General features: G+C 49.0%; 1 protein-coding gene across 4 annotated transcripts in view; it reads left to right on the top strand.

Annotated features, from left to right (window-relative positions):
* The window catches only part of LOC119465844 (epithelial splicing regulatory protein 1-like), a 124,131-nt gene that overhangs the window by 65,277 nt on the left and 37,605 nt on the right, over nucleotides 1-21,249 (top strand). For all 4 annotated transcript variants that reach the window (XM_049669538.1, XM_037726336.2, XM_037726328.2 and 1 more), the window contains exons 4-6: nucleotides 5,558-5,647; nucleotides 6,951-7,005; nucleotides 10,914-11,024. In XM_049669538.1, the coding sequence (XP_049525495.1) occupies nucleotides 5,558-5,647; nucleotides 6,951-7,005; nucleotides 10,914-11,024 (256 nt within the window). The remainder of the gene's footprint in view (nucleotides 1-5,557; nucleotides 5,648-6,950; nucleotides 7,006-10,913; nucleotides 11,025-21,249) is intronic.

The following is a 21,249-nucleotide window of genomic DNA, read 5'->3' as shown; positions in this document are numbered from 1 at the left end:
GACCCGCGCTGATTGGCCGCTAAGCGGCGGCGGCGGCGTCAGGGGAGGTGTATTCGCCCTTGACACCGATCTGGAGTCACGCAGTCAAAACAAACAACGCTGGAACCAAGCGGCCCCAAAGTGCCGGCAGCCAGCTTGGCGGGGCCTTCTCGCACGCGTGCGCCCTATACGACGACGCCTTCGTCGGCCACACACCAGGCGGGCCCCGGCTTGCATAACGAGGCCCGCCGGTTGTATACAACGCTGGGCGTGCGATCGATTAGTGTCCCTCGGTGTCTTGAGGTCCCACTGTGCGGTGTAGTCGGAACAACTGCTAAGGTGGTGCGTGTTTTCTTTAAATAATAACTGAATAGACACACAGGCACACGAATGCGTCGCACAGATATGATTTCCATATGCGTGTTTACCGCAGCCATGGGTTGTCGGTACGCACTATGCGATATTTAGATCATAAGACTCATGGCATTCGCTCTGGTCAGCTCGAACTGACGTGGTGACACGACTTGTGCTACTGAAGAAGGCGCTTTCGTGAAGCCTCGCTCTCGAGTAAGATTATGGAATATGAAAATTGAAGTCAATTTCAAATAGGTGTTACTAGCGTTGTTCTCGCTTGAGGTTGAGAAACGGCGCTGGGAAAATGGAGCGTGTTTCGCGATGGGATGCCACCTACGCGTAGAGCACTCACTGTTTGTAAGTCGCCGATTTCCCACGCACCGATGTTAAAGTTCCGCGCTGCCGCGGTGCCTTTATCGCTTTGCAGCAGCGCGACGGCATACAGCGTTCTCTCGCACCATCTTAGTGGCATCACCGTCGCAGCTTTGTGTCGGCAAACGGGCGCCATCGTCACGAACATTGACGTTACTGCGCAGAAAATAAACTTACTCTTCTGTATACGTGCACACTACATCAGCCTCCTCGAAGTTTGAGCTTCGATGGCTTCAGAAATGGAAAAGTGCTTGAAGGGTTTTATCATGACAGCGGACGCGCATAAAATATCGCAGAAGAGTATTCGTGTGATATTCGTAGCTCGCTAGCTGCGCCACGAGTATACCTACGAAATATTTACGCGTAAGTTACTCCTGACCACCTTCATCCAGGCAGCTGGGCTCGTATACGCATGCATTTGCAGAAATTTTGCTATATCTGTAACGTGAACATCCGTGGCCATGTAGCTATAACCGAGCCGACAAGCACATTTCGAAGCTTTAACCTAGTTTTGAGCATTGCGAATTCAGGATGCTGAATGCAGCTGATACGCCATTTAAGCAAGGAAGAGAGAAGCGTGGGTCTTCCTTGTTTTTGCGTGTCGTTCTTCATGTCGATAAGCGCCTTCTATAATGAGCGACCAGCCATCGTCGCTCTAAACTACCAACCCGCCGAGCTCAATGTTAACTACTCGGCTGCCGTTGCGACAGAAGTTGTCAAGGCCTCGCGGCATGGAGGCACTGTACACGGTGCGGCATAAAGCACTGTACGACCGGTTTGTTGTGCGGGTAACCACAGTCGCGCAGGCAGCCGTGCACAAGGAAGTGCATGAGCCAGTCCGCACGTTCTGAGCGGGCAAGGGACGGACACCTCTAGTACGCGCTCACCCTCGGCGCAGCGTTTCGGGAAATCCCGCGACACTTGCCATAAATTGCGAGACAACTAATGAGGCCTCAATCAGGCCTCCTGGAGTTGGCCAATTGGTGATCCGCGCTTTTGTAAAACTTGAAAAGCCGGCCACACTGCTTCGAAATAATACAGGAGCAGGAATTTCGCCGTAATCGTTCGGCGACTTCCTGCATTGAAGGACTCGAGAACAGGTGTCATCGAGAAGCCACCAGCGTGTTTAGCTCCCCTGTGCAGAACCCAACACCAAACGCTCTTTTCCCGCTCCCCAAAGTTAACGAGGTCCTTAACCGGCACGGCGGCGTGCGTGGTTATGCTGCCCCCGTTATGGCTAAGCTATTAGAGATCGATTGCGAAAGAGCGGTGTCGCGCTATCTTTGTTTTGCGCTCGCCCCGCGCCAGGAAGCGCAATTCAGGGGCTGTGGGGGCGGCCTTGCTGGACGACGAGACCGAGGGCGGCCGCGCACGGGGAGCGAGGTGTGCGTTCGTGGTGGCGGCGGCGGTAAAATAAAAAAAAAAACAATAATAATAAAGGGGGGAGGCACGCACTCCTCTGGCGCCCGTAGGCCGCCCGATTGGCCAGCTATCGGTGCGCGCGAGAATAAGGTCATTGCTCCTGAGCCCGGCTTCCTCCTGCTTGGCGTGACGGGTGCCGCCGCCGGCGAAATTGCCCTTGGATTGGCTCGCCTGTGGAACGGCCCACGAGGAAAGGGTGCCAGGAAGAAACCGGAATGGCCGGAACCCGGCGTGGACCTGCTCGGCGGGCTACGTGACGCGCTCCCGGCGGCAGTTCCGCTTCCTTCGGAGCCCGTCTCGCGCCTGGGGACGAGACGCGCACGCCCTGCCCCGCCGCGTTGTGTCCTACGCCGAGTCGTGGCGCCATGGAGACGGCCCCGACGCAACTGGCTCGTGGCGTCGGCGCGTAGCATCAAGGACGTTGTGCGTAATGCCACAACGCTGCCTGGTCTCCCGTAGCCTGCGGAAATAAGAGCGCCGCACATCGTACGGGGCGCACGTACAGGCACATAGGCACCCAGCTTGGGTGCATGTGCAGACAGAGAGCGCTACGTGGAGCAATACCACGACCGGAACGCACCACATCACTGCGATGCATGGCTATAGCTCACATCGTGAGAAAAGGGGTTCAACTGTGCAGGATGGGAGAAGTACCATCTGCCTCATTACAGCACTATTTTTTCCACATTTATCTGTTTCCTATCAGTGGTAGAGGTTGCAGTATATCGTTTGGCCCCTGATGAAAAGCCCTGTGCACGCCTCCGGTCCAGAAGGCAAAGTAGCTGGCGCACGGTCAACTTGTGGCAACGGCGCGAGACTCATGAGACACATTGTAGCACTCGACACGTTATGCAGCCTGCAAACGTTTTTTTTTTTTTTTTTTTTTTTTAAATATATTATTTGAGAAGAAGGAGCCCATGCCATCATACTGTGATGAGGTCTTCTATGCTCATTTTCGGTGTCATAAGACGAGCTCTGTCTTTTTCTCCTTGGTTTTCCTTTTGGGCATGCGTCACGGCGAGTCCAGGGGGGCTATTCTGTAAGAGTCCACCTAGTAGACTGTCCATTTCGGCTGTCGCTGATTGGCTGCTGCTTCACGAACAGGAAGGAGACTGGCTAGCACCTTCCTGCTCGTGAAGCAGCAGCCAATGGTGACAGCCGAAGGTGGACTCTTACAGAATAGCCCCCCAGATGAAAATTTTCCACCCTCCCGTGATCATTCCCTTTCTGACGAGACTGAAAAAATATCTGGAAATTCTGAGTATTCCTAAAAAACTTTTTTGTTGGCTGATCTCGTAGCATTTCATGTATTTCATGCATGGCTGACCTCGTAGTATTTCACGAAACCTCTTCTTCATCCTTAGTGCTGCTTTCACTTCATCCATAAATGAGAAACGTTAGTATTAAGGTGACCTTCTGAAAAGAAAAACGGTGACTACTTGAGTGAGCTTCTGGTAGCGCGTGCTCCGCTAGAGACAACTACGCTGCAGGGTATGTCGTTATTCAAGGCCAGCGTCAGGCGGCTGGTAGTTCAGCCGCATGGAGTAGTTCTCCTTCATGCGTGGAGCAACATCCCTACCTTGCCGTTCCTTCGCTGCAGGGGTGTCGCCCACTGCTATGTGTAGTCCAGCTATTCGGGGGCACGCAACGTGCACGAATGCTTGCCGCTCTTTGCAAATTGAAAAGAACAATGGTACAGACGGCTGCCTGAGACCCAGCTCATCAGCTGCGCGGAAGCGCTGCAAGACGCGGCGCCAGGTTGAGTCGCGAGGAAACGCTATAGAACTGCTTAGGCATTCACACTTTTTAGTGCGGACAAATCCGTACTTTGGTTGGAACCTCGATTGTCTTGCGGTAGCACTTCCGTAACTTGGGAACGTCCAGCAAGTGTCACAAACGTACTGATTGTTCACTTACACAATCCGTGGCTGATAGATACCACGACCGGAGCGAGTGTAATAGAAGAGCCTACCAATGGCAGGAGGACCCGTCGAGGCGTTTTAGCGACTATGGATGCGGGTTCGATTCTCGCCTCGCGGCGGCAGCACTTCGATGTGGAGTGAAATGCAAAAACGCTCGCGCACACTGCATTGGTTGCACGCTAAAAAAAAAAAAAAAAAAGAAAAGAAAAAAAAAACCCAGGGGGTCAAAAATGGAGTCTCGCACCACGGCGTGCCTCATAATCATATCGTTGTTTTGACACGTGTACAACCACAGAAATAATAACCAATGGCAGGGGAACCCAGAACGGTACTTGCCACTCCCCGAGCTTTACATTTTAATGCGATAGCATTATCAGGATTATTCAAGGGCGCTCGGCGTTGTAGGTTAGCATCGATAACAGTTGGGAGAGAAAGGGAAGCGTGAGCGATCAGGGAAAGAGGCCAAGGCTGGAGGGGTGAGGAGAAGCGCGGCGCCGGAGAGGAGGTCGCTGGCTGCGCCACGTGACAGCGCGGCATCATCCTCTTCGCTCGCTGGGTTGCGCCGGTCGCCCTCGCAAGAAAGCAGTCATGTCCGAAGAAGAAGCGGCCGCTGCTGCTAGAGTTCAGTAACTGCGTATTCTCCCCACAAGGTTAACTCTAGCCGCTGCGACGGGTAGACAGCGTCGCCTGCAGGCCGAAACGGAGCGGAAACGTCGGGTTGTCGGGCCGTCCGAGCAACGTGCTGTTCGCTTATAAAAGTCGCTCGGTCACTGGAGAGTTTGAAAAAAAAAAAGGGCGACGGCAAAACAACACGAAGCTCTTCGTCAGAGTATGAGAGGGGGAGGCAACAACGCGAGATCGCCGAAACAGCACGGAGATAATTTGAAGCGTTTTTATGGGAAAAGAGGACGCAGCGAAATCAAAGGAAGCAATGACCGTTCACAGTCTGCGCCTGTTGCAGATCAGTTAAGCCGTGCCAAGAGTTTTCATAAAACTTACATGTTCATAGAAGTCGCTCTTAAGATCTGCTCGCATAAAAACAGTCAAAATGAAAGGACCGGCCTGAATGAAAGTTTCGTTTCATTCTCGCAGAACGTGTCTCACGTTGTGTTTAATGGAAAATGTGAGGTTCATTTAATGCGAACCTTTGGTGGGAAATCATCGATAGACGGAAGCCTCCAAATATGCTATCGTTTCACATCTCTCTCAGGCGATAAGATATGTGGAGTCCGTGGATTGCTTATATATTTTTGTCAGAAATTTGCCCTTTGTGTTCATTTCAGATGATCTTCATATATCTATAGCCTATAGTCGTGTAGCATTTATTGTTCGTAAATTCTCTCTTTCTATCTCTCTTGGCAAGTGTCTGATGCATTGAAAAGTATTTTTCTGATAGATTGCTGCTTATTTATTTATTTATTTATTTATTTATTTATTTATTTATTTATTTATTTATTTATTTCAAGCAATGAGTGCTGCTTGTGTTTATGCTTGACCCGAACCCAAAGACCTTTCCTTGGAGCCGGATGCATCGGCGGAAGTAGTTACTCGTCATGTACAAGACATGGCCAAGATTATCTTAAGGCTTAACATGGACGGTAAGTTCTTCGTTACTGGTAACTAAGCTAATGGCATTGCTTCAAACGAGGAGCCAGAGACAGTTCCGTGGTGTAAAAAGCAAAGCGTTCACACAATGTGCCGATCCGTGAAACATACGTATACACGCCAACGAACGCGAAAATGAAAACAAAAGAAAATGAATGAAGTTCCAGCAAGTTTAGTACGAATTACCCTTTTAGTCCTGTTAATTAAAATCACATCAAAAAAGAAATAATAAGCTAATGTACATTATTAGCTGAAGCTTCTGCAACTTCCAATATGTCATTCTTAATGTCATCAGAGGTTTGGCGTGTAACCAAGGACCGGAGGGCGACGCCGCATTCACATTCCTGCGACCATTTACCCGTGACGTCAGTGACTTTCGAAGCGAGTGTTAAAAGCCAGCAGACACTTTACTGATAATAAAACAATTACATCTCATTCAGAAATAAGCCAGGAATCGACCTGGCAACTTTTGGCGATCTCTCTCGCCCAAAAAGGAGTGTGCGAAAGTGACGTGAAATCAATGACGTCACAAAAAGTTAACGGATGTCAGTGTTTGGTAGCAAAGCTAAAAAAAAAATTGGCTTTCATTATCTCCGGTTATAAGCAATCTTCCTTTTCCGTGCAACAACTGTGAATGGAGCTTTTGAAATGTTTTCTACGATCTAGAAATGTTTTAATGTTCCTGTTTAGTGTCCCTTTAAACTTCTTGTTTTCTTTTTTCGAAGTTTATAGTATTGAATAAGTGCACGCAGATCACGGCCACTGAACAAGTGCAATATTGTATAATTAACGGTCAGGAACAGCGATGTATATATATATATATATATATATATATATATATATATATATATATATAAGTTTCTTGTTGTGGAGCTGCAAGGGGAGTAGGGTAGGTGAGGGCGGTACTACGTAGAGTATGTTGCTAAGTGCTCCTTTTCATTTTGATAACATCCGAATTATATTGGTTGATGCTGCAATGACGGAGAGTAAATGACCCAGACCAGCTGGTACCCACACGAACCTAAGCACGTATTCACAAAGCAGATCGTCGCCCGCCAGAGCGTTTAATAGGAAAATAGTAATAATAAAAAAAAGCTCCTGCCAATCGTCACACCGAACGCATTACTAGTGAAAACAGACGGAGAACGATAAAGCCTTCTTAAGAACAACTTTGCGAATTTGGACCCTGATCCAGTGCTACTCCGGCAGAGTAAAAGTTACGCCCTGCCCTTGCTATCATTGTCCCCTGTGTTATCGTGACATCTCAATTCGTTATGTATTATTCTTTTTCTCCAGGGCACAAGTTTACAAATCCGGAAGAAATATCTCAGAGGCTAGAATCTGGAATTTGGTAAGTACCGCTGCGCACAGGTGATAGCGCACACTATATGTGTAGATATTTTTTCAAACAACGCTCAGGTCTCTCCTCTGTCCTCCTTTACAAACACGCGCACGTGCTTGGTGTGTGTATATATATATATACGTGTGTGTGTTAGCGCGATCCAGCCTATGAAGTGCTGTGACGTCATCACTATCTCGTAGTGTACACAGCAAAAGCCGAGCCGTCTCCTTAACGCCGTTCAGGGTATTCGTTCCGATGACGTCACAATGTTCGCAAGCTAAAATGATTGGGGCATGTATTCTTAAAAGCTTGGTCATCTAAAGGAGTTTCTTGATCGGCGGGTGCTCGGGCGGCCAACACTCCTTATGGCCATCGGCGTGATAACGTTCTCACCACGGAAATGACCAATTGTGCACCGTACTACGTCACAGAAGTTTCGTGAATGCGCGTCTTGGGGCCGAATTCACAAAGCTTTTCGTTCGTAAAAGCTGTTCGTTATTGGCAGGTGGGTTCAATATCACGATTAGCTGACATGTGCGTTTGAGAACAGTTCTAGCATAAGAACATTTTGTGAACACTGAAACTGGTCCTTCAGAGCAATATCTTTTTTTTTCTTTTTTTCTTTTTCTTTTTTTTTGCCTTTTCGCACCAGAAGGAAGCGTTATCTTTTTTTAACCTTTGATACGCAGTACGCAAGAAAAAAAAAAGTCACTCTTAAGGGTGCTAAAAGGGCGTTGTTTGTGTTTACAAACTGCATTGCATCTATTTAGCAACCATGTAAACTCATAACACCCCATAATAAGAGGGTGTGTGCGAGTCCATCATTACACAATAAAAAGATAAACACCCGTACGGGTTCTGAATAAGTGTTTTAAGGTCTACAGCCGCTGTTGCACCCATTAATCACCCTATATGCACGCTGTTTATGTGCACGGCCGGGTGTCCTTCCACCTATTAGCGTGTTCGCTTATGTAAAAATCTGTCCTTGCAGCTACAAGGGGTTTAAAGACAGGTTTCAAGCCTAACGAACATATATTCCGCGATGCAAGATGCGATCTCATGCAAGATTTCTTATGAAATGAATGATAAATAACAATGATATTACAGGATATGCTTGCATGTCCTGTAATTTATTCCTTTGCGGCACTTCTGAAAAAAAAATTTTCAGTAGTCGCACTAAAGTTTCCATGCTGCTCTGCTATTCTGACATAACGGCGAATTATGATTAGCAATTATATGCGTCTGGTATCAACTAGTTATGCCACTGCCGTCGCTCACAGTGAACCAGTGTTCTGCTTCTGGACACTTAAAACCAACCCTCGTATTATGAAATGTTTTACTGGACTTGGGAAGCGCATGAGTTGCAAGAAAACATCCCCTCAAGATTAGGGATAAATTATATATGTACAGGTTCCAACATCAGAAGAGACACGCCCACTGGCGAATCCAGAGAAATTGGAACAGATTTAGTTGTACTACTCTGACTAAGGTGTGCGATTCACGCCGTTAATTTTGTAACATAATGTCGTGAGTCATAGCTTTTTTTTTTAATTTTAGCTGCAACACCTGGGTATTTGCACCCTATATTGCTGACTTCTTAAAGAGCGCTTCGATTGTGGTCGCACTGTCAGTATAGCATCGTTAACCGTGCGGTAGTTTGTCTTTTGAAAAATGCGTAGGAGGCATAAAAAAAAATTAAGAGGTAAAGTACTAACGGGAAGTTAGTTTTTGTAAGAGTTTAGCCTACTGACCGCAGTAACTTAGAGAAGTAGATCTAGCCGAATAGGGGATCATATATCTGTTTCTCTAAGCGAGCTGTGGGCCCAACAAAAAAGATCAGTTCACCTTCGCTGGAGGAGACAGAAATTTAATCCTTTTTTATTTTTTTTTCGCGGAGTAGTGCACCTTGACACACTGTACTGCGTACTTCGGAGAACAGCATTTACAAAGATAAGCAGTCAGTTTGCGCTGATCGATGTCCACTGCGGTAAAACCCATTGTGCCCTCGCGTGCATACGGACGCATTGCGCCAGCTGAACAATACGCTACGAAACTGCGGCGAGCTTGTGCGCAACCAAGAACTGTTGAATCCAAGTTACTCCCACAAGATAGGCAGGCAATCTAGGCGGTAACGATTTGCCCAGGTACGCCAGATTCCTTGTTTCTTTTTCATTTATATTTATTGCGCCGCACTCGGAAGTAGATGCATCTATAGGGTAAAGTTAGCGTACTTATCCTGAACGCACTATAAAATCTTCCAAACGTCAGCGTTGACGAAGAGTACGAGGAGATGGACATTATTCCAAAGGCCCTGATAGGTTATCAGCGCCTGCACCTACTTTATGGGACAAACCGTATTCCCGGGTCCGCTTACGCGCAGGCCCGTGGGTAAACGTGTGCGTCTACCCTCCTCCCAATTTGTAGCACATTAAGTTGTGCAGTGACAAAAGTGAATTAAGCCTTGTACAACGGTAGCCCCCTACTTCGTCACTTGACGGAAACTGAGTGCCACTTGAGCAACGTTTCTTACTCGTAATAAATTTACCCCCGTATAAAATGCTTCGTGTAATCAGCCTCTGGTCTAGAGAGGAATCGAAAAAGAAAAAAAGAAACTTTTTCAGTGGAAGAGCGCAGGCGTAAATAAATGGTCGTGTACTAGAGAAACAAAATAAGTGGCAAGGGAAGGAAAAAGCAGTCAGTGGCGTTAGATGCTTGCGCACGGCAGTGATGAGATTAGGAAATTCACAACTATATAAGATGAAGTTTGTTGACGCGCTACTGGAGGTAACTGGATATCGCTGGGTAATTGGGTGCTATTCTGGACGTTTTCGAATTCCGCCATGTTGTCGTTTTGCGCCAACTAGAGAAGGCGTACCCGCCCTGTGAACCAGCCACAGCTGACAAGGTGGCGAATTTGACCATATGACAGAGTTTGAGTGTCCAGAATCGCACCCCTTTGTCTTGCCACGAATAAATTATAATGATGATAATGACGTCTGGATCTCCAGTGTGCGTCGTCACAACATTTGCGAACGCCCTTCGGGATAGCCTTGAGGGAGTTGGTTGTCGATCGTCCAGCTTGGTTGGGTTGCGTTTGGACTACAGTGCAAATATATCTTGCAAATAGCCTTGTATATGAGTTAAAAGAACCGATATTTCTGACTCTTCTATTTTTTTGCGTTAATTGGAAGTCGTCGACCTCTAAACCCTATAAAAAAGATATTGACAAGCCTCAAAACATCCTAAATAAGTTTAGTATAATAGTTTTTCTACAGCCAGGATTGGTTTTATTTTCGAGGAGCCGTGACGTTGCGACGGTGTCATGACGTTGGGACACAGAAGGTGGTCACGTGGGAGCGTGGCATTGCGACATTGCGACACTCGCACCGGCTCTCTCGGTCGTCTCCTGCGGGCCTCACAACGAATAGCAACATGGGAGGCGACTGAGAGCGAGCCGAAGCGATGTGCCGAAACGTTGTGATGTCCTTTCTATAGAAGCGTTCGGCTATATGCTTACACTGACACTCATCGTCGAATGTTTTTGCACAGTTATTTCTTGGTGTTAAATTGTTCAGTTTCATTCGAAGGACGAGATTTAATCTGCTTGAGAAGTCTCTCAGACACCAAGGCCCCAGGCGCAAGCGCAAGATAACCTGCATCCTCGAAATGCAAGCTGTTCCCTGCGCTCGTCCTGTGTCCCCTTCGTGTTGCCGTCGTTTTCCGCGACGATTTGAAGTATGCTTCCCCTTCCGACTAGCCCCCAATTTTCTACCTTACCGTAGTCCAACGTTCCAGATTTTGGCTTATGCGCATTCTTTGTCATGTACGCATTAATCATTTACCGAGGCGGCATCGAAGAGCGTCTCTAACGCCGCTTCTTTGTCTTTCTCTCTATCTCTCTTTCTACGCACATGCAGCAGCAAAACCGACGTGGTGGATAGCAACACGGTGGTGAGGGCGAGAGGTCTACCGTGGCAGTCATCTGACCAGGACATCGCCAAGTTCTTCAGCGGGCTCAACATTGTCAAGTGAGCACTTGCGGGCAGCCTGAGACATGCATTCGTGCATAGCACCAGGATTGACTGGAATTTGCTCTTACGAACAATTCTATAGTGCAAGAGCTTTTTGTGAATATGGGCTCAAAAGCGCGAACAATCGTGACCGTGCATGGAGCTCGGCAAAACTCGGTGTGTAACACTGAGACGAGCGATTGAAGCGTGGGTCGTTGTTTGTTTGCTATGGCGTATCAATTTCTTAGCATCCCTAGCGGCTGGTGTCGGCGACGCTGGGGTGATAAATGAGAATGTCGTAGCGCGCTCTAGCCAGTGCTAGGTGCCTATAGCCTTTTAAGCTTGCGGATTGCGTATCCCGGGATCACGAGAGGTTCACGATACGGCCGAAAGCTGCATCACCTTTCTAAAGTTCGGGGAGAATTACCTAGATACTGATGGCGAAACGCCTTAGCCTGCACGGCAACAACCATCTCTAATCCAGTCCAAGTCGCTCGATTGTATTGAAACGCGCGCAACAAACCAGTTAGCAAACTGACGAGGTGGACAGCAACACAGTGGTGATGGCGAGGGGGCTACCGCGGCAGTCATTTGGCCAGAACATCGCCAAGTCCCTCAGCGCAAAAATTTCGCAAGAATTATAATGAGACATTCGCGACAATCCGTGACCCTCCTTATCCGAACACATCCAACTTTCCCCTCCAAAAACATTTGCTTTTGGAGGTGAAACCATAACAGTGTCGCTCAGTTGACTGCAACCCGTTGTGATTCACCTGTGACATAAACTAATCCCCCGACTTTTTGCTGAATAGTAGAACACGTGTGACCAAGGTTAACCCTGAGCCCTCCGCTACGTCGTCTGCCTTGTCCGTGGGTGGGTAGATTTAGGACATTAAGCCCTACGACTTAGTGCACGTCTATGTACATTATATATATTATATATACTGTCTGGCGTCTATGTACATTATATATATTATATATATACTGTCTGGCGCTTATACGTACATACATGCGCACGCGTTAGCATCGATAGCGGATTGTATTGATTACCGATGTAAGAAGAAGCAATATTTTCACGATTCGCGCACTTTTGTTTGTATGATTAAAGAACGCGCTTATCAAAAGAACACAACTGGGCGCATATCAGCGCATATGAACGACGTACGCAGCGATTCAGCTACCCCGGGAAGTAGACGCGTGCGTCAAATGAAACAGCTGAATACACAATTTCTGAACCGATACGTTTGCTCTGAAAGCTTTTCCTTCCCCGCACTGAGCAAGGCGCTCGTCGTGACGGCCTGTGGCTGCGCCGTCGATCTGGCGCTTCATGGCGGCAGCATATATGTGTATGCACTGCCGCTGCCAGGCTCAGAATATGAACGAGACACACACAGCGCAAAATCTCAATATTTCTCTGTCTTCCTTTACTGTAGGGTACCAATCATGTTTCGTAGTAGTGAGAATAACGGACTCGATCTCCCGACTCACAGTACGTATATTTGTACGCCGTGCCAAAAGACTTCCACATCACATGCCACGCACGCAGTTCGCGCATGCGGTTACTTTCCCAATTTAGAATTCACCTCTGATGGCGACTGGTATAAATTCCTCACTCCCATGGTGCACGTGATTTCCTTGATACCGACCTCACACAGCATCTGCCGAACAAATGTCACCTTTGAAACCCTTCCAGCGAAAGCAATCCGAGTATTATGGCCTCCCCAAAAAATGCCGAGGCACAGAGTATGTGCACCTCTAGCCTGCTAGTTCTACAAATGCAGGAGCTGCTTCGTGCTCGTGGGAGATATGGTGCCAGAACTTGTGAACATCACCTTTCTGGGGGCATCCATCTTTCTTCCCTCGCGTCGCAACAGCCCACTTGTGCCTTTAATTCCTCCCGCAGAGGTTCTCAACTGGAAATTCATTTCAAGTGGATACGTCTTGATAACTCGCCGGCTACCATTCGTAAATTGCAACATGTGCCGTAAAGTGATTAATTAAGAAGTTTATTAGTAAATTTTATTAATCAGTTTAATATGTGTCGATTTCTCGTGCTATGAATATCCGCCTCTTCGAATAATCCAACTCAAGGAGAAGAACTATATGCCATCTGCCGCAGGCGACTTTTAAACATTAAATAAAACTTAAAAATGACCACCCCGTGTATTCAGACACAATCATCTGAGTATATATGACGTGGGTTCGATTGCGCCCAGCACCAGAGAAATGTTTAACGAGCTGCATGCATGGCGTCAAAGAGGTTCATTCAGAAGAGCGGCAAATACCCAGCAGCACGGGAGAAGTGACCCAAGTTGGCGTGAAAGCGGTTTATTGAAGAGCGGGACATACGCGGTGAGCCACGTAGGTGCAGCTCTGTAACAATCGACTTATCGGTTGTAGTTGTGTGCTTACCACCACCTGGAACTACGATTTCGTAGACACGGAGTCGCGAGACTGCTGTTGTTCCCACAGAGCTGCCGGCACTGCGTGTGGCACTGCGGCATTGCACTTACTTTCTTGAAGCCGCCAGCGCGCTCCAGATGGGCCTTTTTACCGATTCACAAGCAGCCCTGCTATTTGGAAGTCGCCGCACGCTAATGGCCGGCTTGCCAATAACATAAATCACTCACGGCGGTAGCCTAGTGGCTATGGCGTCGCGCTGCTGAGCTCGAGGCCTCGGGTTCGATACCGGCCGCGGTGGCTGCATTTCGATGAGGTCGAAATGCAAAAATGTCCCGTGTACTTAGATTTAGGTGGACGTTAAATAACCCCAGGTTGTCAAAATTAATCCGGAGTCCCCCATTGCGGCGTGCTTCGTAATGAGATCGGAGTTTTGGCACGTAAAACCCCAGCATTAAATTATTAATGAATAACATAAACTTAACTACACGAAATGCCTGTAGGCTGAAGCAACGTTTGCATTGCAGCGGTTGTCTTGCTATACTGGCAGAAAAGTGGGCAACGTCCATGCTGTCTGTGCTGATGGAGGGGCCACAGCAACCCTACAAAGCATCTCCGTTCCTATTGGAAGCGCCAGAATCCGTTAGTTCTGCTGGCAACACTGTCCCCCCTCCCCCCCCCCCCCCCAAAAAAAAAAATGTCGCAGTTTCGCCCGAAAGCCGAATCATCGATTGCGGCGTCCAATTATGTCACCGACCCCGTGAACGAGGCGCAGACGCCGGACCAAATTCCAAAGCCGACTTATCAGCTTCCGAAAATAATCCCACGAAAGCAAGGACAATTAAGAGTGGGCCCTCTGGTGCGCCAGCGAACGCCGGTTGCTGTCCAAAGACCGAGTCAGAGCCCAGAGTTGTCAAAACACAACAAAATACATTCTTCACACAAGGCAGTTACACACGCACTTGCACACTTGGGCTAGACACAACACAATACAATTCAGATGGGTATTAACAAACACAAGAAAATAATTCACGACAAGCACTAAGAGTCCAACACGTAAAGTACCAAATCAATAGGAACACTAAAAGTGTCCAATCGTATTCACCCGTGCTGGTTGGTCTTGGAGTCAGACGATCTCGGCGTAGCTCGGGGCAAATCTCGAAGAAGGAACTTCTTCCGTAAATGCAGACGCTCGATGAACTCGTCGACTAACTTGCCGGGGCATCCCCTTATTCCGCAGGCGCTCGGTCTTCACGTTACATCACTTCACCGGTGCGGACTGAACTCCTCTGAACTCCACTGCGGATTCTCGCACGGCGGTTATATAGCTTCCACAGGCGTTCTCGAATTTTCCTATCGGAGTTGTGATCTCGTAGCATGGCCAAAGCCTGGGAATCTTCGAGGCTTTTCTCGTACCTTCGACCGCCGCTGTCGGAGTATTGCCGACGGGGGGGGGGGGGGGGGTGATGATTCATGCTGTAGTTATCTCTTTCGACTCGCCGGGTGAGAAGGTGTCTCGGCGCGCGCGTGTGCTCTCTCTCTCTCTCTCTCCGGTTAAACGTCGCTTCGTCGAGGCTCTTCTAGAAATCTAGGCGCCGTTGTTCGCGTTGCTGTTTGAGGCGTATGCGCTCTCCCCCTCTGTTGAAGTTGCCGCGGGGCCGGCGTGTTCTTTCGCTGGCTTGCGTGACACGCGGCGCGCGTTTGGATTACGCGCTCTTTTGTGACAAATTATAAGACAGCTGTATCAAGTAAGGACAGTAGTTTATCGGCCTTGATACTTTTAAGCATTCGCTTACTAACTGCATGGTGTCACGCGCACACAGGCAAACATAGACACATCTCACTCGATGACCGCGGACACTCGTTGTCAAAGCGTTGGCGTGAGGAAGAACGGCAGCAGCAGCGAGAGAATTGCCCTTCGTGCTGCCGCTTGATTCAAAGCAGACTAAGCAACGAGAACACAGAGCACACGAAGCCATCAGTCCTCGGCGCGTCTAGACTCTGTACCCACCGCAGATCGTATTCAAGGTAGTACCGGGCTTGGTAAAAGCAGACGCGTGCCGCCCGTATAGGAATTCTCAAATCCCGGCGAAACGTGAGAAGTCAATAACAACCAATCTGGCCCAAGTTTAGTTTCTTCCAACAGATTTTCAAAATTTTCCGAGCTTTTCTTTTTCTTTTTGAGCAATGTCACTTGTATTAGTGTAAAATACATGACTTGGACACTAATTGAACCAGTTGTCAAGTTAGCTGCATGCAGTGTCAGAAAGCAAACTATAGCGGTGCTTTGGCCCGGTCGAATGCTCCACATCTAGAACGAGTGCTGTTTGCAGTCGCTTCTAAATTTCTTGCGAGCAAATAAACTGACTACTCACCACGTTGAATCAGAAAACAACATATTCTTCTTACACTGCTAAACTAAAGCATCTTATGAAAACGATATGTCGCCTCGCGGCATAACATGTGCCATGATCAACTTCAGACCTTCTGAGTTAGTTGTTATTCATGCTGCCGTGCCTGCGGACAAAAATAGATTATCGAAAATATTCCTTATGCTTATAAAGCATTAGTAACACTACAAAAACACTACAGAAAACTACAAACTAACAAAACCAAATGAAGCTTAAGCGTATATCACTACACTATATCTTTTTAAAACGCTTGCCTAAACAAAGTACACTCCGCGATTTGAAACGCCGGAAATATATTTAAAATATATGAAAAGAAATCAATGGTCTACACGTCGGGAAGAAAGAAGTCGTCCCGAGTGAAGTGTTTCGAACAAACCGGTATAGTATCAGTCACCTTTTCTCAATGCGCAAGTTTCTTATCCAAGCCGCTCTCCGATGCGCGTCGTCTGGTGCTTTCGGGAAATGATGAAGTCATACAATGCTGTCTTTCCACCACGATGACACGCCATAATGGCACATAGCAAGTCTGTCGACATCCGTCTTTTTTCTTTTTCGGGCTTGTGCGCGGCGGCATCGCGACAATTTCAGAACTATGAGGCACTCAGCGCATGCCGTGATATATAGGAGACCCTCTTTCGTTTCAAGCTCGAACCTGGATCGGCTGGTTCTCGGCAGGACCGCTAGGTGGCAAGTGATTATTGGAATCGCGAATATCTTAACCAGGGGCAGAATTCACAAAGTTGCGCTTTCGTACGCACGAAATTAAGAACGATGAATCAGGCATATCTGCTAATGATACGCATGCTTTTAGAATAGCGTTCGGCGCCTTGCGTTGCGTTAAACGCAGGCACTTTGCGGGACGTTACGGTGCGTTCTTGTTTTAGTTAACATATAGACCCTTTCCACGGCGATCCCGTGGGCACCGCCATGTTTGATCACGTGGTGACACGTCCATTGCTTGCTTCAGCAGCCTCCATGATTACAGTGGATGTGCATGACGCCCCGGTGCTGTTCAGCAAACCTCTGTTTCGGCAGATATCGTAGACGGTGATCGGGTGGACGACACGAAGCTTTGGCCACAGCTACAGAGAATAATTCAAGCGCTTTCGGAGCTCATTACGGCTTGTCCAAACGACGCGAGAAGCGTATACGACGCTTGTTCTAAAAGCGGCGCTAGAAATGTACACAGTCCAAGCTCTTCAAACGTTCCGCTTATGAATTAAATCGGGATCAGTGTGTTTCGCACTTCGTTTTTTATCAGGCAAATACTTCGAAACAGCGGCTTGTCATGTTTCTGACTCAGTAAAGGTCCACGGTGCGGTCACTATGGGATTGTTAATTTTCTGCCTAATCGCTCGTGGGTGTGCTCAGTTTCTAAAGTTTTGTTCTTGCTGTGCACACGGCCTGGAACGTAGATGTTCTGTACTTTGTAATAGCTTGTAGCAAAGACGTATTATAGCTAGTCACTTGCTTACGCTGTGGACCATCACGAAACGTTTCCATGGCTTCGAATACTCATGTGTTGTCGCGGTGTATATATCGCCGTCACCCTTGATTCAAGTGTGCGCCCATTCACCTATTCTTAATACGTTGGCGATTGAGTGGGTGTAAGTTTGTGTGTGGGTTAGGGTGGATGTGTGCTGGTAACGTGCGAGAAACTTACTATGCCAGGATGCGGCGCTACTTCCTTTGTCACTGTGTAACGAGCGTAACGAGCGATACTCACTTTTGCCGACGTTCCGGGGTGGAACTCCTTTCTTTGGAGGTTAGCGATACAACGCTGGCGGATGAGCAATTTTACTTCATCCTCGAAGAAACCAGTGCATCGCGAAGACCCAACGACACTAGCAGTCCTTATGTAACAGCGGTCCGTGGTCTTGGTCCCGCAGATTCATTCCATTCCTTAATATTCCAGTCACTATTTTTGCAGCCACCTACTGCACACGTCTTCCCTCTACGCATCCACATTTTGCAGCATGAATGGAGCACAGTGCTTTAGCGAACACCCAGTTGTCAGCTGCCCGCGGGCAGCTAAAGCAGGATAAACGTAAACATGCTACCCTCCAGCATGGCAGCGGCCGGCGTGGCCGGCGCGCGCTCGGCGTAGTCGGCCCATTTATGCGTTGCCAGCGTGAAAATATATAGTTGCATTAAGGAATACGATCACTTTTGCGAGATTTCGCGCGACTCGGCACAGGACGCGCACAGCGCAACAAACGGCCTCCGACGCGTCCGATGCCAAGCTGCGAACTCGCGCGTAAGTTATCGCGAAAGCGATCGCTCGGGGATTCCTGCTCGCAGCGATCACGTCGGCCGCCGGCGACATCGATGAGTTAATTGGCGTTTTGTCATCACTTGACAGGACACGAAGAAGCAGGATATCGGGTACGTCTTATACGCATAAAATTTCGTGCCGACATGCTTGAATTCGATTGCCGCTGATGGTGCTTCTCTTTTGCTCCTGTGCTTCAGTGAAGGAGCTGGGGCTGCGGTTGGCGCGTGAAAATGCGCGCCGCATGTGACCAGCGAAAAGTTTCACGCGAAAAATTGGTCGATCACGAGAGCAATAAGCTCTCATGATCGTGTGGCCATTACTGCCTTTAACATTGGTTAGAACACATCGGTTTCGAGCTATATACACCCAAGCGTACGACGGAGCGAACACGGGCTAGCTGCAACGGCTTCGCAGAAAAATGAGATATCGCCGGATATACGCGAGAGATGTGAAAAGGGATACCACCAGAGAAACATGAACCGAAAAGGCACCGCAATGCGTGGCACAACTTCGCGGACTACAACTAGCGCGGAACACGGTACAGATATATCGTGTACGCTCGGGAGCGCGGCGCACTGTTCACGGCCGGGAACAAGCCTTCACGGGACACACACATACACAAAATAAATCTTCAAATGGTTCTCTGCCGCTCGTATCAAACCGCCTCCCAAGGCGGAATGGTGCGTTAAAACCTTAGAACATAACGCTAGAAGTAATGCAATCCGAAGGTGACCGTCGCCAGTTGGCTGAGCGAGGTAAAAGTCCTCGAGCGCCCGCGTTGCAATCCGTCAAGTCCCCACAAATATAGCGGCGAGTGCTCATCGCCTTTTTGTCGTCTGCTAGCCAGAGAACTTCCAGAGCGCAGCCAGACCGGAATCTTCTGGCAGCCCGTGGATAGCCAGAACCGTCCAGCCCGAGAAAAACGAACGCGCGGCGGAAGTGCGTCGCACGGTGGGCGGAGCAACCCGAGAAAAACGAAGGCGCTCTGGCTGGCTTAGCCACCCAGTGGGCTCTCCCGCGGGTACAGTTAAACTTGATGTACAGTGGCTAGAATGTACCGCGGGTAGCCAGAAGTGGAAAATCGAAGAGGCCTAGCAGGGCAGAAGCGGTAATGGTTTCGTATTCGTGCGCTTTCGCTGAGGCAACGTGCGGCGCGTGAGCGGCGCGCCATCAAGTATACCTCTAGAGCAAACTGCTCCGCGAAAAGGGTCTATTAGAACTAGAGTATACTATTAGAACGCAAACGCAAGCTGGACGCCATCTTAAAGGTTGCATCATACATGCCCAAGCCAAGACGATCCATTAGCGCATTTCCCGTCGTTCAACGTGCTTTCCGTTTATCGTAACTATGTCGACGCCGTCTCGCCACGCCGCTGGATGCCAGAATCGACGCTCGATGACAAATATAGCGCTCCATCGCCGCTCATCTAACTTCCAATTCAGGTGAGCTGAGATGAAGCGAAAGCTTAATTCACTATTTATTCACGACAAACGAACGAGAGCGCAGCCCATCGGGATAATTCGCTCTGGAGCGGGAGCCGCGCGTGCCACCAACAGCGCTGCTATTTAGCGTGTATGCAATGACCGCGTACGTTAAACTTTCATAACGTGCGTGTTGCACGTACGCCACATAAACCCAATAGTGTGCGGAGCATATGCATAGATGGCAATGCTAGTTCTTTACGCAAGTAAGGCGTAACGTACGCTATTCGAAAACTCAATAATGTGACCCGCCGTGGTGGCTTAGCGGCTATGGCGCTGCACGAGGTCGCGGGATCAAATCCCGGCTGCGGCGGCCGCATTTCCATTGGGGCGAAATGCAAACACGCTCGTGTCCCGTGCATTAGGGGCACGTTAAAGATGCCCGCGGGCATCTTTAACGTGCATCTTTAACGGGCATCTTTTAACGGGCATCTTTAACGTGCCCCTCGTGCCACCCGCGGGTGGTCAAAATTAATCTGGAGTCCCCCACTACGGCATGCCTAATAATCAAATCGTGTTTTTGGCACATAAAACCCCAGAATTCAAGTCAATAATGTGCACGATGAGCCGGTGCCTGTACATGTGAATTGATCTTGCGTGCTAGAGAGAGAGAGAGAGAGAGAAAACATTTATTTGGACCACCGAGGTCGTTGCTCTTGAGGTCGAGTGGGTGGTGTCATCATTTCAGGACTCCACTGGCCATGGCTGCTCCACGAACTTGCTGGACGAGAGTTTCTTGTCCCGCCAGGGTATCGCCGGTCAGCTGTACCTATACGTACCTACCACCGCTCGAATGACGTGCTAGGCGTCTTTAAGCGTTGAGGTTTGCCCCCGCACCCCCACGGGATGTGAAAGAGTGTAGGGCGTGTGTCGCCGCACCAGGGGCAGATGCCGCGATATGTTTGTGGGTATATTTTGCTGTATCTGTGTAGGTTTGGGAATGTGCGAGTGTGAATAAGTCTGAGAGATACTGCCTCTTCAGTGCTGATCTTTTTTGTGAGGGTGAGGATAAATCCTGCTGTTGAGCTGCTGCATCTCGAGGCGGTCGCAGTAATTGGATGGCAGGGCCACGAAGGTAAAGGGTGGGGACTGATGGGACGATTGGTTTTGCCCCGCTCGGTTGATTAGCGCTCGAGCTAAGGCTTTCGTTCCCCTCCAGTCCCGCGTGGCCCGGCGGCGTGTTTCTATTTGCGCCCAAGCCCAGTGCTCGACCGCTGGCGCCGCTCGCGCGTATCATGTTTTCTAGGTGGTTTCTTTCGCCGATGGCGCTCGAACGCAATCATATGGTTCGCGTGAACGCACGCTCTGGAAACGTAGCTGTATGGGTTACGACCACGGTGTAAGAATAAGAGAAGTGGTGACACTCTCCCCAAAACGCGCGCGAAAGCGCCGCCCGCTCGCGTCTAGATTGTGTTCGGCTCGGTTACAGCTCGGTCGGCGCCGTCGTAGAGGACGCTGCGGAATGCGGTCTCAGCCTCGGCGGCAAGGCGCGTGCTGCCGCTGCTTCGTCTTCCTGCATGCTTACATGTGCGGCCGCGCTGTTTTCAAGGCACGCTTTTTGTTCGCGTGTGTTTCATTAGCTTGTGATTGGGCATTGTCGCCATGGGCCCTCAACAAAGGTGGCAGCGCCCTTCTGAGGGGCGTTTGAAATGGCTAGAAAGTGCTTCGTTCCGAA

The sequence above is a fragment of the Dermacentor silvarum genome, chromosome 1 (genome assembly GCF_013339745.2).
Source record: "Dermacentor silvarum isolate Dsil-2018 chromosome 1, BIME_Dsil_1.4, whole genome shotgun sequence".
In the NCBI taxonomy this organism is placed as follows: Eukaryota; Metazoa; Arthropoda; class Arachnida; order Ixodida; family Ixodidae; genus Dermacentor; species Dermacentor silvarum.
Note: the sequence above shows the minus strand (reverse complement) of the source record. Positions and strands in the feature narration are given on the sequence as shown.